General features: G+C 47.5%; 5 protein-coding genes across 5 annotated transcripts; 2 read left to right on the forward strand and 3 right to left on the reverse strand.

Moving 5' to 3' along the window:
- Positions 1-38: 38 nt before the first annotated feature.
- On the reverse strand, positions 39-3,288 carry BDV38DRAFT_295588 (arrestin (or S-antigen), N-terminal domain protein). Its single transcript, XM_032062728.1, has 5 exons — positions 2,431-3,288; positions 2,252-2,365; positions 1,983-2,195; positions 1,304-1,876; positions 39-1,254 (listed from the first exon to the last, which is right to left on the reverse strand). Exons 1-5 carry the CDS (start codon positions 2,641-2,643, stop codon positions 553-555), a joined length of 1,815 nt encoding a protein of 604 aa, XP_031910046.1. The 5' UTR covers positions 2,644-3,288; the 3' UTR covers positions 39-552.
- Positions 3,289-3,407: 119 nt separating this feature from the next.
- BDV38DRAFT_273933 (triglyceride lipase) lies at positions 3,408-6,474 on the reverse strand (the record flags this gene model as incomplete). The annotated part of the gene is made up of 9 exons (XM_032057761.1): positions 3,408-3,433; positions 3,503-3,537; positions 3,611-3,847; positions 3,900-4,029; positions 4,092-4,130; positions 4,183-4,271; positions 4,472-4,712; positions 4,801-5,001; positions 6,462-6,474. The coding sequence occupies 9 exons, from the start codon at positions 6,472-6,474 to the stop codon at positions 3,408-3,410; spliced, it is 1,011 nt and encodes a 336-aa protein (XP_031910047.1).
- BDV38DRAFT_256930 (protein PET117) lies at positions 6,426-7,258 on the forward strand. Its single transcript, XM_032055554.1, has 2 exons — positions 6,426-6,694; positions 6,750-7,258. The coding sequence occupies exons 1-2, from the start codon at positions 6,599-6,601 to the stop codon at positions 6,921-6,923; spliced, it is 270 nt and encodes an 89-aa protein (XP_031910048.1). The 5' UTR covers positions 6,426-6,598; the 3' UTR covers positions 6,924-7,258.
- An 832-nt stretch (positions 7,259-8,090) lies between these two features.
- Positions 8,091-10,171, forward strand: BDV38DRAFT_256936 (indoleamine 2,3-dioxygenase family protein). Its single transcript, XM_032055555.1, has 5 exons — positions 8,091-8,798; positions 8,884-9,197; positions 9,263-9,423; positions 9,479-9,781; positions 9,841-10,171. The coding sequence occupies exons 1-5, from the start codon at positions 8,308-8,310 to the stop codon at positions 10,063-10,065; spliced, it is 1,494 nt and encodes a 497-aa protein (XP_031910049.1). The 5' UTR covers positions 8,091-8,307; the 3' UTR covers positions 10,066-10,171.
- BDV38DRAFT_256939 (Leucine Rich Repeat domain protein) lies at positions 10,172-12,581 on the reverse strand. Its single transcript, XM_032055556.1, has 7 exons — positions 12,513-12,581; positions 12,319-12,413; positions 12,117-12,251; positions 11,948-12,058; positions 11,762-11,886; positions 11,184-11,709; positions 10,172-11,125 (listed from the first exon to the last, which is right to left on the reverse strand). The coding sequence occupies exons 1-7, from the start codon at positions 12,526-12,528 to the stop codon at positions 10,454-10,456; spliced, it is 1,680 nt and encodes a 559-aa protein (XP_031910050.1). The 5' UTR covers positions 12,529-12,581; the 3' UTR covers positions 10,172-10,453.
- Positions 12,582-12,870: the final 289 nt, after the last annotated feature.

Genomic DNA, 12,870 nt, shown 5'->3' on the forward strand with positions numbered 1-12,870 from the left:
TTAAGATTTATTTGTACGGACGGGAAAACAAACAATGAGATTTTCAGCCTAACTGTATTCTACTCCCTTACAGCTTAGTGAGCAAGGTGTATTGCTGCTGCGTCGCTCATGATACCTATACTATCTGGTATATGGATGGAGTTGAGGGTATAATTTAGAGAAGTACATGTATGTAGAATGGCATTACGATTACTATGTAACTTGTACGAGTAGAGATAGGTGGATCGCAAGTGTCCTATCCATAGAGAAGGTATGATATCGAAGACTCACAAGGAAAGACAGAAAAAGAAAAGTGCCCCTAGAAACTCCTGTAGATGCATGACTGAGCCGCGTATCACTTAAGACAGACAACAATGGAGCCAGGGTGTCATTCGATGCTGTTCGGAGCAAGTGCTACCCGTATTAAATTCCTCAAACAGTACTTGGTGTTGTCGCACCTAACGCTTACCCTAGCCCAAACAAAGGACCCTAGGGCTGTTGAAAGTTGGGTTGAATGGTATAAGTTCACGTCCAGGCGTAAAATAAGCCTATTAAAAAAGTGATCTCAGAAGATCAAGCACCTCCGGAGTTTGGACTTCGGGGAACAGGCTTCCTGTTGGGAACACCTAGTTTTAGAGCCCGAACATCTGGCCTGGGTGAACTTGGCTGTGCTTGGCTTCCGGGCGACTGCAGTTGGTGGTCTGCTACAGGCTGATATTGGGGTGGACTGTCTTCCTGGAGAGCCGCGAGTTTGTGAATTTTTAGCACACTTTGTTGCCGTGCGACGGGAGATGTAGGGGGAGACCTGGTCTGTGGTTCAGGAGGAGTAGACGGAAGCATATCGAAAGACTCAGACGAGGAGTTCGCTTCACGGTTGCTGTAGGGCGTCCGGGGCTCAGGATCCTTTCCCGAGTGAACTGGCGTGCTTGGATCAGTTCCAAATTCAATAGGTCTACCGGTGGAGGAGGCAGCTGGTGGGTTATACTCGCGACGGGGGCCATCCACAGGACTCAGAGTTTCAGCCATTGCGTCCTCGTAACTCGGGGGGGCGTCGTCGTAACCATCCTCTGGATTCATAGGCGCGGGAGGTCTAATAGGCCTCGGAGGCATCGGAGGCGGTGCACTGGTTTCCTGGGAAGGTCGGCTTGGCTTGGTAGGGGAAACTGCTGGTTGAATGTGCCCGCCTTCAGCCATGGCGTCCAGAAGCGCCTGAGGCGGGGCGATTCCAGAGTAAACCTTGACAGGCATCCGTAACGGTAGTACAATGAGTTGGGGCTTGTATAATTAGTGGATGCGCATAATGAGGCGAGGAGACTGGACGTACTTTCATATTGCCGACAGTGCCATGGCTCAAACCGACCCGCACTTCTAACTCATATGTCCTCGAGATATTGCAGGTTTCAAAGGTCGGTGCCACCGAGCTCGGGAGAGGTATATGACTCCACATACTAGCATCGATAGTCCACTCAGTGCCGACTGGATCGCCTCCTCTTCCAAGTGGAATGGCCATATTACTGCGGCTGAAGATGACTGAAGTGTTGGTTTCATCCCGTTTTAGATCATGGGCAAGGATTCTGGTATAGCCGATTAATTCAATTTGCAGTGTCTGCAAAAATATCGTTTCATATGATTCCGAAGTTTTACTGACAAGGATACGTAGCGGGATTGGTTCGTTACATGTGAGTATCGAAGGATTTGGTAATCTGATGTCTGCGGATACGCGAGGGGAGTCACTCGAAGAATCTCGGAGAGACGAACTGGAGCCTTTTTGAAACAAACTCTTCATCTTTGATGTACTAGGGCCTTTCGCAAATTGATGTTGACGTCGTGCATATGTTTCTTCACCCGGATTGCCTGTCCTCGGTGGTTCAATGGGAAGGAAGTTTATGTTGGTAAGCTATAATAAAGTCAGCCTTTCAAGCAGATGTACCACAGGTCATTTTACAATGGGGTATATAGGAGTCGGAAGCTTGGTTTGCATCCTTCCACGACCCCGTACATACCGTCCTTATGTTTTCTTTGTAAAACTGCGGCCTAACTACTGTTGCTTTGACGTAATATTTTATGTCTGCCATTTGAGGGAAGCCACTCAATGATGGAGGTAATGTTTTCTTCACATGTCGATGTGTATCGCGAGCTACCTCAACTTTGAGACCACTAATGTTGAGATTGGTGAGCATGCTATTCTGAAAGCTACATGCATTGTTGAAGGGAAACTAGGCCAAAATCAGCACATCTCGCCGTGATAAGGCGTTGCTAATGTCTAGCCTACCTTGAACTGAAACGGATACTCGTAAGTCCCCGCAGCAAAAGTCCAAACGGTATTCGGAGTGTTCTCATTGAAGACAGCCGGTGTTGGGAAGAGATTGAGAACCTTGTATAAGATCTATCCCGTCCATGAGCAACGGTGGAAATGAGAGCAAGAAAAAAGAAAGAAAAGGAGCGCCGTACCTTATGAACCTCAATCTCGGTGCGCTTTTTATCAGATTGCTCATGGTGCGGATGTCGCGGTCCTGAAAGGCGAGTTCGACTTTCTCCCTCTAATTTAACTTGGATTCCACTTATTTGGGTCTCCGAATTCAATTTTACCACAACCTTGCCCGTAAGGAAATCGAGGTTGGTAAAGTGCGTGTGCGGACTGTCGATGTAGAGAGTTGCAGACATTGCGGAAACACCTCGACTGCGAGAGGTCACCACTCTTCCAATGGACCGTCTCAGTAGTTGCAAGATTGAGGTGAAGACAAAAATATAAGCTCAGAATCTTCGGTCGGCAGCTGAAGAGTCTTATCAAGGCTGACCAAATATTGTGTGGAGCTAAAGATAATGATCAAAGGAGTTGGGGCGGAAATCCGGCAAGCCCTACAGACATACGAGGGGGGGAATGACGTTAAAAGTCAGGGACAAGAGCAGCGGGCGTGGGGCAGCGGTTCACCAAAGTCTCGGCGCGTATTAATTACAGCAAAAGAAAGAGAAGGAGAAACAAACAGAAAGACGTAGACCAGACCAGTCCTATTTAATATAGCTCGTCTTAGATCATAAGGTACAATTCGACAGCCTTTATTTAAGGGTCTGATTCATTTCAATGCTTTTATCAATGGGAGGATCGTCCAAGGGTCTGGGTACAATTTAATGGTTCTGGCCCGTCCATTTCATGTCATTGCCGATGGCTCAGCCACTCCCACACACCGTGCATGCTGAAGTGTTGCACCGCCACCTTCCTTGACATATTAAGCGGCCTACTACTAGTACTGTGGACCTCTAACAGCAACCATGGACCGGTGATAGTATATGTCATGACTCCCCTTGAATGATTCTGATTGGGTAGGAACAGTTTCTAGAATGAACTAAGCAGCCCAGATCCGAGCCCTCCGTGGGATATATACTCTAGGCACCAAGATTCTTCAGTAGTTTCTTAGCGCGCAAGAACATTAGAGACCCTCCTTAGCAAGCATGTCTGAGCAATTACATTGTACGGACCGTCAGCCACAGATACCCAAGACACGTTCGAATAGTTGCTACATACCTGCAATGGCAAGGTAGAACGCGATAGCATTGAACCTGAATCGCACACTAACGTCAGCTACCCCAGCCGATCAAACGGGTTTTGGGAAGAGAGGACTACTAGACGGACCTTCGCCTGTTTCCCGTGATCTCGCCAGCCAGCCACTTCAATCTGTTAGTCCAATTAATCAGGTCCAAGTGGTTCACGCCCATGAGGGTTCCCTTGTAGCCATCTTCCCCTCCCCACCTGCTACTGGCAACGCTCACTAGTCCGTCATTATGGCCTTCGACCTGCTCAAGGTACCTATGGGATAGGCGGAATATGGACCAAAAGCTTGGCTGCATGGACGCCCCATAAGAAAAGTATCTACACCGACTCAGCCTTACGCTAACTACACACGGTGATGAGGAACACATACCGGACGTCTTCAACATCAGGAGTGGTAGGATTGAACGTCTTTTCCATGTAATCCCGTGTTAGCTGAGAGAAAGCACCGGTCTCAAACTTTATTTGTTCGAGAGCGTAATATACCTGAGCAAGACGCTCATCTATGAATCAACATCATGAGCTTCCTCGACATGTTTAAGATCGGAGCGCCAAACAAACTAACCGCCAATCTGCTTTAGAATGTAGTCTGCAACTGCCGAGCCTGCAGCTTAATTAGCCAGGCGTAGCTGCTTCATACTCATGCTGCGACTAACCTCTGTGAGGAGTTGCAATAGTCGTCAGAGACAGAACTTTAAAATCATTCGGTTGCAGACGACTGATCATATATCGTGAATCAAGCCCGCTAGAACATGGATCAATATTTTAAGGACTATTCGTTTGACATGAATGTCTCACCCCTAAGGAGCTGTGTGAATGAGCATGCTCTCTTTAAATATTAGTTGGATGGTTTTTACCATGCTATGACTGCGCTGGGTTAGCTCAATAAGTCGAAGGATTTCCAAAACTCGAGGTCGAGAAAGGAAAGGGGGTCTTATAGCATACGCAATAATATTAACAGCCTTTCCTTGAGCACCAGCAGCAATGTCCTTTGCTAGCTCCTCAGCACGTGCTTCGACGGATCCTGAAGGAGGTACTGTAGCGGTGATGACTTCAATACCCTTCACCGACAACGCCTCTTTAATACCGCGCCAATATTGCACACCAGGAAAGTAAGGGCCAGCAAGGCGCAATTCGTCAAACCCAAGAAGCCCATGGGCCAGGACAATGGCGTGCTTTGGAGTATCTAACCAATGAATCAGTGGTTAAGAGCAATTTCTTTGCATGCATAGAGACATAACTATAAGCGCCTGAAACAAGTGGCAACGACTCACCATAGTCTTCTCGAATCACCGCATATTCATCCTGAATAACTTTTCCCAGCCCTTCCAGCCGTGGGTCAGACCCCGTGTCCTCATGGAGATGATTTCTACAGGTTGACGAATGGAACCCGCGAGGAAGTCGATGATTGAGTGGAGGGTACTGGTTCACGCGCTTCGAACCGACAAACCTAGTGTTTGCGCGCAGAGTAGCGACTGCACATCTCATCTTCTATATCTCTAGCTGTTTGTTTGGAATATGATGTTATTTGGGGGGGGGGGGTCATTGCGGGATGATGTAATGGCTGCTGGAACTTAAAATGTGTGCCTCAGGTTAAACAAATTAAGAAATGGATGAGGCGTTACGATTAAAACCTAGCATGAGCGATCAATGTATGAAAACATAAAAATTTAGCATTAACCAGCGTATGCGCTTTGTAATAGGTTACTGACAAGCAGAATGCTGCCAAAGGCCTAGATTATCATTGAAATTGCCTAGGGGAACAGTGTAAACATGGGACTGCCGTAGCCTTCGAGCCAGGAAGACGTCTGGAGCCCTGATTCAAACGTTTATTATAGGAAGTCGTATCCTTTTAGACCCATCCGAGCTCAATGGTATTTGAAGAAGTAGCTCATCTAAATAGAGCCACGACCTAGATCTTGCCTCAGGCCGAAGTAGGCGTTGCCCAGCCTTGACAACAACATCTGCTGGGGTCGGCTTCAATAGAATTAGACGTGGTTGGAATCAAAGTAACGAAGCAAACGCTATATTCACAGCATTTAAAATAGTAGGCCCCAAATAAACATGTCCCCTCAATGCTGCCGGAGAAGCCTTATGACCGCAAGCCTATGCCTTGCTCAGGATCTTTTCGGAAGCCTCAGGCTTCACATCGGTCAGCGCACTGATAAGGTCTTCGACAACCTTAGCGCCCTTGCTGTTTCCAGCATCCTTTATTTCCTGCAGCTTCACTTCTGCCTCCTTGTTTGCATCCTCTTCGGCCTTCTTGTATCCGCTCGAGTGCTAATGTTGAGGAACATGTGTGGTTAGCTAGTAGAGCTCTATAAGTTTACAACACTCATTGAGCGGGGTCATGCTCACCTCAGCCTCGAATTTCTTGAACTCTTGTTCCTTCTGATTTCTGTATTCTTCGATCTCCTTCTGTGCCTCTGACTTCGCATCCCGTATGCGCTTCGTACGGTCTAGGAATTACACATCAGGTCTGCATATCTTATGTCGAGAGGGGTGGAGGGAATCATACACTCTCTAGCTGAACAAGCGCGATGCGTCAGTATATGCATGTCATGTTCCCAAGCTTGTATCAATCCGACAGACCTTGTTGAACAATCTTTTGAGCCTCTCTCTCGGCCTAATACTTGCGTTAAATCATGCAACCCTTGCAATATACCATGACAGCACGACTTACATCGAGGAGGGTCTGAATGCCTGCGGAGTTCTGAGCGGACTGTAACGTATTGTTAGCATTGCCAGCTTTCACGACCACCCATAGTCATGCGCTCACCATCTCTACTAATATATCCTCTCGGCTGATAATGTAAATCGAGAAAAAAGACGGAGGGGAGGAATAGGGACACAGCACAGATAAGGCGGAGGCGTGGAGATGCGCCGATGATCTCCCCGAGGCCGGGTCAGCTGTGGGCGGTCTGTGTTCTGCCACTTATCACCGCCATGGTGATGATCGCCGATAATCCGGTGCAGGTTCTGGATCATGCCAGAGTTCTTTAGATCTGTGGTGCCTGATAATTGGGTTTTTTAAAACAAAAATTTAACTCGCACAATTGGAAACACATAAGAATGTCTCGAGCATCTAAGTTCACACTGGCTGCTACCGGTTTGGGTACGGCGGGAATCATCTACTTCGTTCACTGGGCACAAGAACAAGAAAAAGCTGTATGTACCTTGCTCTGAAACATTGACCGACGCTAACTTTTAGTTATTTCTGAAGTCCATGCATAAGGGGGTTGAGCGAGATATGGAAAAGCAGCGTATTCGACAAGAACGGCAGGCGGAGTTCGAGATTCAGCGAAGACTTGAAGAAGAATACAGGAAACTTCAAACGGTCTCCCCAAGCATAGAAGATCAGATTGGAGGCGAAGCGAAACAAGGGAGGGGGACATAAAGCCCAAAAGCATTATAAAAGTGTTGGATTGAGTTGGATGTTATGCTCTTCACCATAGGCTCTCATCTGGTGAGTCCTAGGTCCTTGGGGGAACATCCACTTTGAAGGGTGGCCATCAAACATAACTAAGCCGAAGATAGTGATAGACGACTGACACTTGTATAATATACCCGAATGTACAGTATATGATATAGAATCCCTGTTCCCGCGCATGCACTCGCATTTACATTGTCATAAAGACGACCTCTGATACCTCTTAGACGCACGAATAATCCTATACTATTAAACGACCTGCTCACGTGGCTGCAATACAGCTAGTCATCAGAATGTGGCTGAATCTAGATGAAAGGCCATGGGACCTTATCATCTGGCAATCTGTCTATTTGAAAGCTTCTTCACCATAGCCTGTTTTTATCCTCTATTTCTATCTTCCGATCGCCTAGCATTCTCACAGGTTACTAAAATAATTTCTATAGAAAATGGCCCAGAATACACATAAAAAGTACCAAGATAACACCAAGCAGTGCAACTATACACAGTGTCGCACATAAAAGATGGCCGGCTATTATCGGAGGCCGGCCCAATTCCGGCCTCATGCAACTAGGAAAGGCTATTTTGCTCTTGATTCGGATTTCCTGGCGAATCAAATAGATCCATGTGGGGTGCCATGTCTTGGCAGAGGGTGAAATATAGAGCGGACAAATCGCTGTACACGTACGTTCATGACTAGTAGACGATGGAAATGCTTTGATTTTGAGGATTTCAAGCTTTATATGAGAAGGCGGGGTATGTCATATACCAATATAGTCCTTCGAAATAGTATACAGATCACGAGTACAAGAAAGAGCATCATTGTTGCATAGTAAAGTCACTACTACATTCGGCTTAGCGTGTCCCCGTGATTCTATCTTGCCCTCCATGCCAAGAATCTATATAGATCTCTTGTATATATCTTCAAGGATGAAGATAGAGATAGAGGGGATGGTGTCCTCATCAGCTATTGCGAGGAGGCCTCAATAATTCATATAGAGATGCTTATCAGCTATGATATCACGGTGATACCGGCCAGAATCCAGTCTCCACGGGGTTTTCTCATCCTTTTGGTAATAGTGCCATCGAGGCCGGAATTGATACCGGCCTCTGGATGTTATAAGAATCGCCTCCTTTCCCGCCCAAATCCATTCACTCAGTTGCTATTCTCGAGCCATAGGAGGCCGCAAATCCTTTTCTAATCCGCCCCCGTTTCCTTTATCATTTTCATATCATCTTTGGATCGGCTCTCTGCCTCAATAAGCGTCTTCCATTCTGCTCTTTGATACCATCTTGTCTCCCATACAATTACTCCTAGATAGACTTTGTCTTTCCCCCTTCTGTCCTTTTCAAAATGACACAGACCAAGGTCCCCCCAATGTCTTCCACTACCGTGAAGCGTTTCCCTCATATCCATGATGACCCGGCAACCTTGCCTAAGTCCTTGGACCCCTTCACTATCACCACTTCTACCGGCTTCTTGCCCTTCATAATGTCCCCTACTCAGCTGCCTGATGCCTTCCAACCTCTGGCATCCTTGCTTGAACGTCTTCCTGTGGAGAAGCTTGATGGTACCCCTGGTCTTCTGGCTACCTATGAACTGGGTCCTGCCGTCCAGGAGCTTCCTGACCTCACTGCCGAAGTTGACAAGCTGGTCACTGCTGACGGTTCCCCGGACCTCTATGCTGTCACTGCCGTTTTCCGTGATTACTCCTTCCTAGCATCTTCTTACCTGCTTGAGCCATGCTGGGAGAACTGGTGCAAGAACCCTGACAAGGGGTATGGCCTGGGACGTGACGTGCTTCCTAGGGCTGTGGCTTGCCCAATGTATCGTTGTGCTCAACTGTATGTCACAACAACCAAGCAATCATGCCTTCCTTCCTTCTATAAAAAGGTATCGCGCAAGGTCATACTAATCAATCATCGCTAGGTTGGACATCCCACCTTTCATGTCCTACGCTGCCGCATACTCTCTTTTCAACTACACCCTTGCCGATCCAAAGAAGGGTCTAGTATATGACAACCTCCGTCTTGTCCGGGCATTCGAACATGGCCTTAACCCCAAGTCCTCCGAGGCCGGGTTCATCCTAACCCATATCGACATGGTCAAGGAGTCCAATGGACTGATCAGCGGAGCCCTGAAGGTCGTCGACACCATTGAACAAGGCGGCTCCCGTACCGAAGTCAATGACGGCTTCAGAGAGATCCTATCATCCATGGAGAAGATTGAAGCCTGTATGGAAGGTAAGCAACTCTTCTGATACCCCACCGACCCCCAAAACCCAACCCAAACACTAACTACATCCCAGACATGTGGGCCAACTCTAAGCCCAGCGAGTACCTCTCCTTCCGGGTCTTCATCTTCGGAATCACCAACCAATCCATGTTCCCGAACGGCGTGATCTACGACGGCGTCCTCGATAACAAGCCCCTCAACTTCCGCGGTGAAAGTGGCGCCAACGACAGCATGGTATGAGAGCACCCATCACCCCGCCCCATCCAACCCCAAAGGCTAATCCACCCAGATCCCCCTCCTTGACCACCTCTGCCAGATCCCCATGCCCTCCACCCCACTCACCAAGATCCTGCACGAGTTCCGCGCCTACCGCCCCCTCCCTCACCGCGAGTTCCTGGCCTACATGAACTCCAAGGCTGCGGAGGTTGGCGTCCGCGACTTCGTTGTCAAGGATACCGAGACCGCCATCCTCTTCCTGAAGACCCTGAACCATGTGCGGAGCTTCCGCTGGCGTCATTGGCTGTTTGCCCGCGAGTATATCATTCGTCGTACACCTCACCCTACTGCTACCGGTGGTAGCCCTATTGTTACGGTATATTTCCTTTCTAGGTTGTTATTAAGTATTGATTTGTGGCTAATGAGTGGTTACAGTGGCTTCCTAACCAGCTGTCGGCCGTTATGGATATGATGGTCTCAATCTACGATACATATCTTGCTCCACAGAAGGAGCCGGAGTATTCGGCTAATGGCCTGACTGGATATGATGCTTCTTTCCAGAAACAGGTTGAGCCGATGATGGAGATGGTGCGTGATCAGAAGGATAAGTTGGCCAAGGAAGTCGAGAAGTGGTGCCAGGAGAGGGGTAACGGTTTCTGAGAACCGTGCCTGTTATGAAAATGAATACTGTTTGAATTTGATGTTTCTGTATATTCTTGAACATACTAGCGAGGCCTGGAATAATTCAAGTACAACATGATTTCGATTTCCTACATTAACTGACAAGAATACCTAAATCCACATTTCTATTCATTGATCCAAATCCAATTTCGCTAAAGTTCACTTGAATAACACGTGTCGTATTGTATCGTGTGTTCATGTAGGAGTAGGTGTATTGTTTGATTTCTCAGAACACTTGGTCAGATCAGCCGAATATACTCAGCTGCACGGCAAAGGCCCCGCTCATTGAGGCAAAGCTGCTGACATCAGGATACCACCATCCTTCAGGAAATGCCTTCTTAAGTAGTCCTCTTGGTGTGTCATCCAGTTAAGTGATTATATCAATGCCGTGTGCCCGACCATATGTGATTGCGTCAGGTGAGACATGCTCACACCCTTTGACATGTAGTCGCTCGATTTTCATGACATTGCCTTCAGAGGCTCGAGCATCAGCGAATGTCTTGATGGATATGCCGGTAATATCGGTATAAGACATGTAAATGACTTTCAATTTGTGCATCCTCTCTACAATCAGGTTCGAGAAGTCATCATTGATCCCGATAACATGGGAGACGTTGAGTTCTGTTAAATCATTGGCATGTTGGCATAAACTATGCCAGAATGCAGTCCCGCGCAATCGGAAACAGCTGTCTACATGAAGTACCTCAAGCGGGGCTTTGGCTTCAACGAGAAAGATAAGCATGGTGTTGTTCGATACCCAAGGCACATCCCTGAACATGAGGGTCTTGAGTTTGTGGAACTCAACAGGACGCTGGTTAGAAAATGGGAAATCCTCAGTCGCAGCACCACCGCAGATGCGTAGGTATTCGAGGCTAGGTGGTAGAGTAAAATCGTCACTGATGTATATGCCGCTGAGGTCCAGTCGCCGTAGTCGCGCAAAGTCTATTGGGTTAAAAGAAGGAGGGTAAGGGAAAAAGACGTCTGGATCTGAGTTAAGGCACAGCTCTTCAAGATTGGCAATGGAATAGGGAAGAGAAGGCTGAAACAGTCAGTTAGCTGAGCTTTCAAAGGGGGGGCGTATAGCAGGGTGGCAGTACTTGTTTACGAGGGATATGCAGGGCAGACGTATGCCCGTTTAACCACGATCCCTCTGTGGTGCCGAGGATTATACTCCGTAGATGTGGCAGCTCTGAGGGCCATTGCACCTTTGATGAAGGTGAAGTTCTGGCTTTGTATATTTTGATATTCTCAAGGAGAGGCAAGCTTCCCAGGAACTTGGTAATATACTCTTGCGGTACTGGCATATCTCTAGATATTATCAGCGTTTTCAAACGTCGGGAGCCTTTGTACATCTCATAAAAATTCTGACAGCTAAACGGCGTCCAGACTTCCAAGTATTCTAATCTTGGACACCTGCTGAAAAATTGAAGGACTTTTTCTGCGGAACTAGAGGATATATTCTTCACAATAGCATGGGTTACCATGGACTTTGACCGTCGGATGTAAGACCGGACGGAACCCCAATGGATTTTGCTGCGGGCACCGGTTAAATCAATCCGCATCCATAAGTCTCGCATTGAGGACAGGAAGCTGTCCCATTGTTTTGATACGCGAAGGATGGCCCTTAAAGATAACAGTTAGAAGGGAGCGTGGAACGACAATTTGAGCCACGTACACAATCTGCTTGAAGTCAAGATGCCCTAACACCATCGCTGCTATTTCAAGAGGCAATACACTGAATGGGTCACAGCATTTGGACGTCAATTTATCTCGAAGCTTGTTGTGTAGTTGTTCTACGAGCTACGCAGGTCAGCAAAGCCCTAGCGACGAGGTTCAATATCCACTGGGCAGTAGCACTGACTTCACGGCGAGGATGATTACCAGGCAAAGACTTTAGCGCATATGCGTAGAGTTCTAAAGCCTTCTCAAGCTTTCCTTCCAGGAGAAGGCATTTTGCGCAGCGAAGATACCCCTGGTTCGAATTAGCAAAGAGGTATGAAGCTTCCGAGCACTTTGCGAAAGAGCCCTACTCGCTCATCTTGCTTGTCCTTTTTAATCATCTGCTTCGCATCCTTGAGCGCCCGATCATATTGACCGAGCTTAGTGTAAGTAGCGGCGCGATTATCAAGTATACCAAGAAAATCAGCATCTTTACTATTTAATGCCTGAGGCAGCCCAGATAGTTGTTAGATTTGACAGGTTGAAGTCCGATGTAACATTGACCCGCCGTACCTCTGTGAAGGCATCTATGGCAGCCTTGAAGCTGCCCGTTTGGTATAGTTGTTGACCATGCCGCTGCAAAGCAGCTCCTTCGCCACGCGCTAGAGCTATGGTTCGTTAGATTTACGCTAATAATAATAATTACCAGAGGAGGGTCGGACATTTCATCAGAAGTGTTTTTGAGTTTTGAGAGTCTTAGCACGTACCTTGAGAGCCCATCATACCAACGCGTAGACTCGACTCAGTAAGAGGTCCATGCTGTGAGGAGATGAACCCACGCGACTGGACGTGCTTGTCTTTTAATTGGGACTTGCTAAAATGGCCAAAGTCCCTTCCACTAGCCTGAATCGGGCAAAGCGTCCCCGTCGAACACGGGACTCCACTTTCAAGGCAACGAATCTATCATTACCACTAGTGCTAGTACGGAGTACACAGTATAAGATCTTCCAGTCGCATGGGTGCCCTTGTGACTTCCTGATGTATTCTTGCTATGTTATAGACAACCTTGTCATGGACTGCATTACTAAGATATATATTAGGCTAGACTGGTTTGTTCCAGTGTGT

Source organism: Aspergillus pseudotamarii (genome assembly GCF_009193445.1).
Source record: "Aspergillus pseudotamarii strain CBS 117625 unplaced genomic scaffold BDV38scaffold_59, whole genome shotgun sequence".
Taxonomy (NCBI): domain Eukaryota; kingdom Fungi; phylum Ascomycota; class Eurotiomycetes; order Eurotiales; family Aspergillaceae; genus Aspergillus; species Aspergillus pseudotamarii.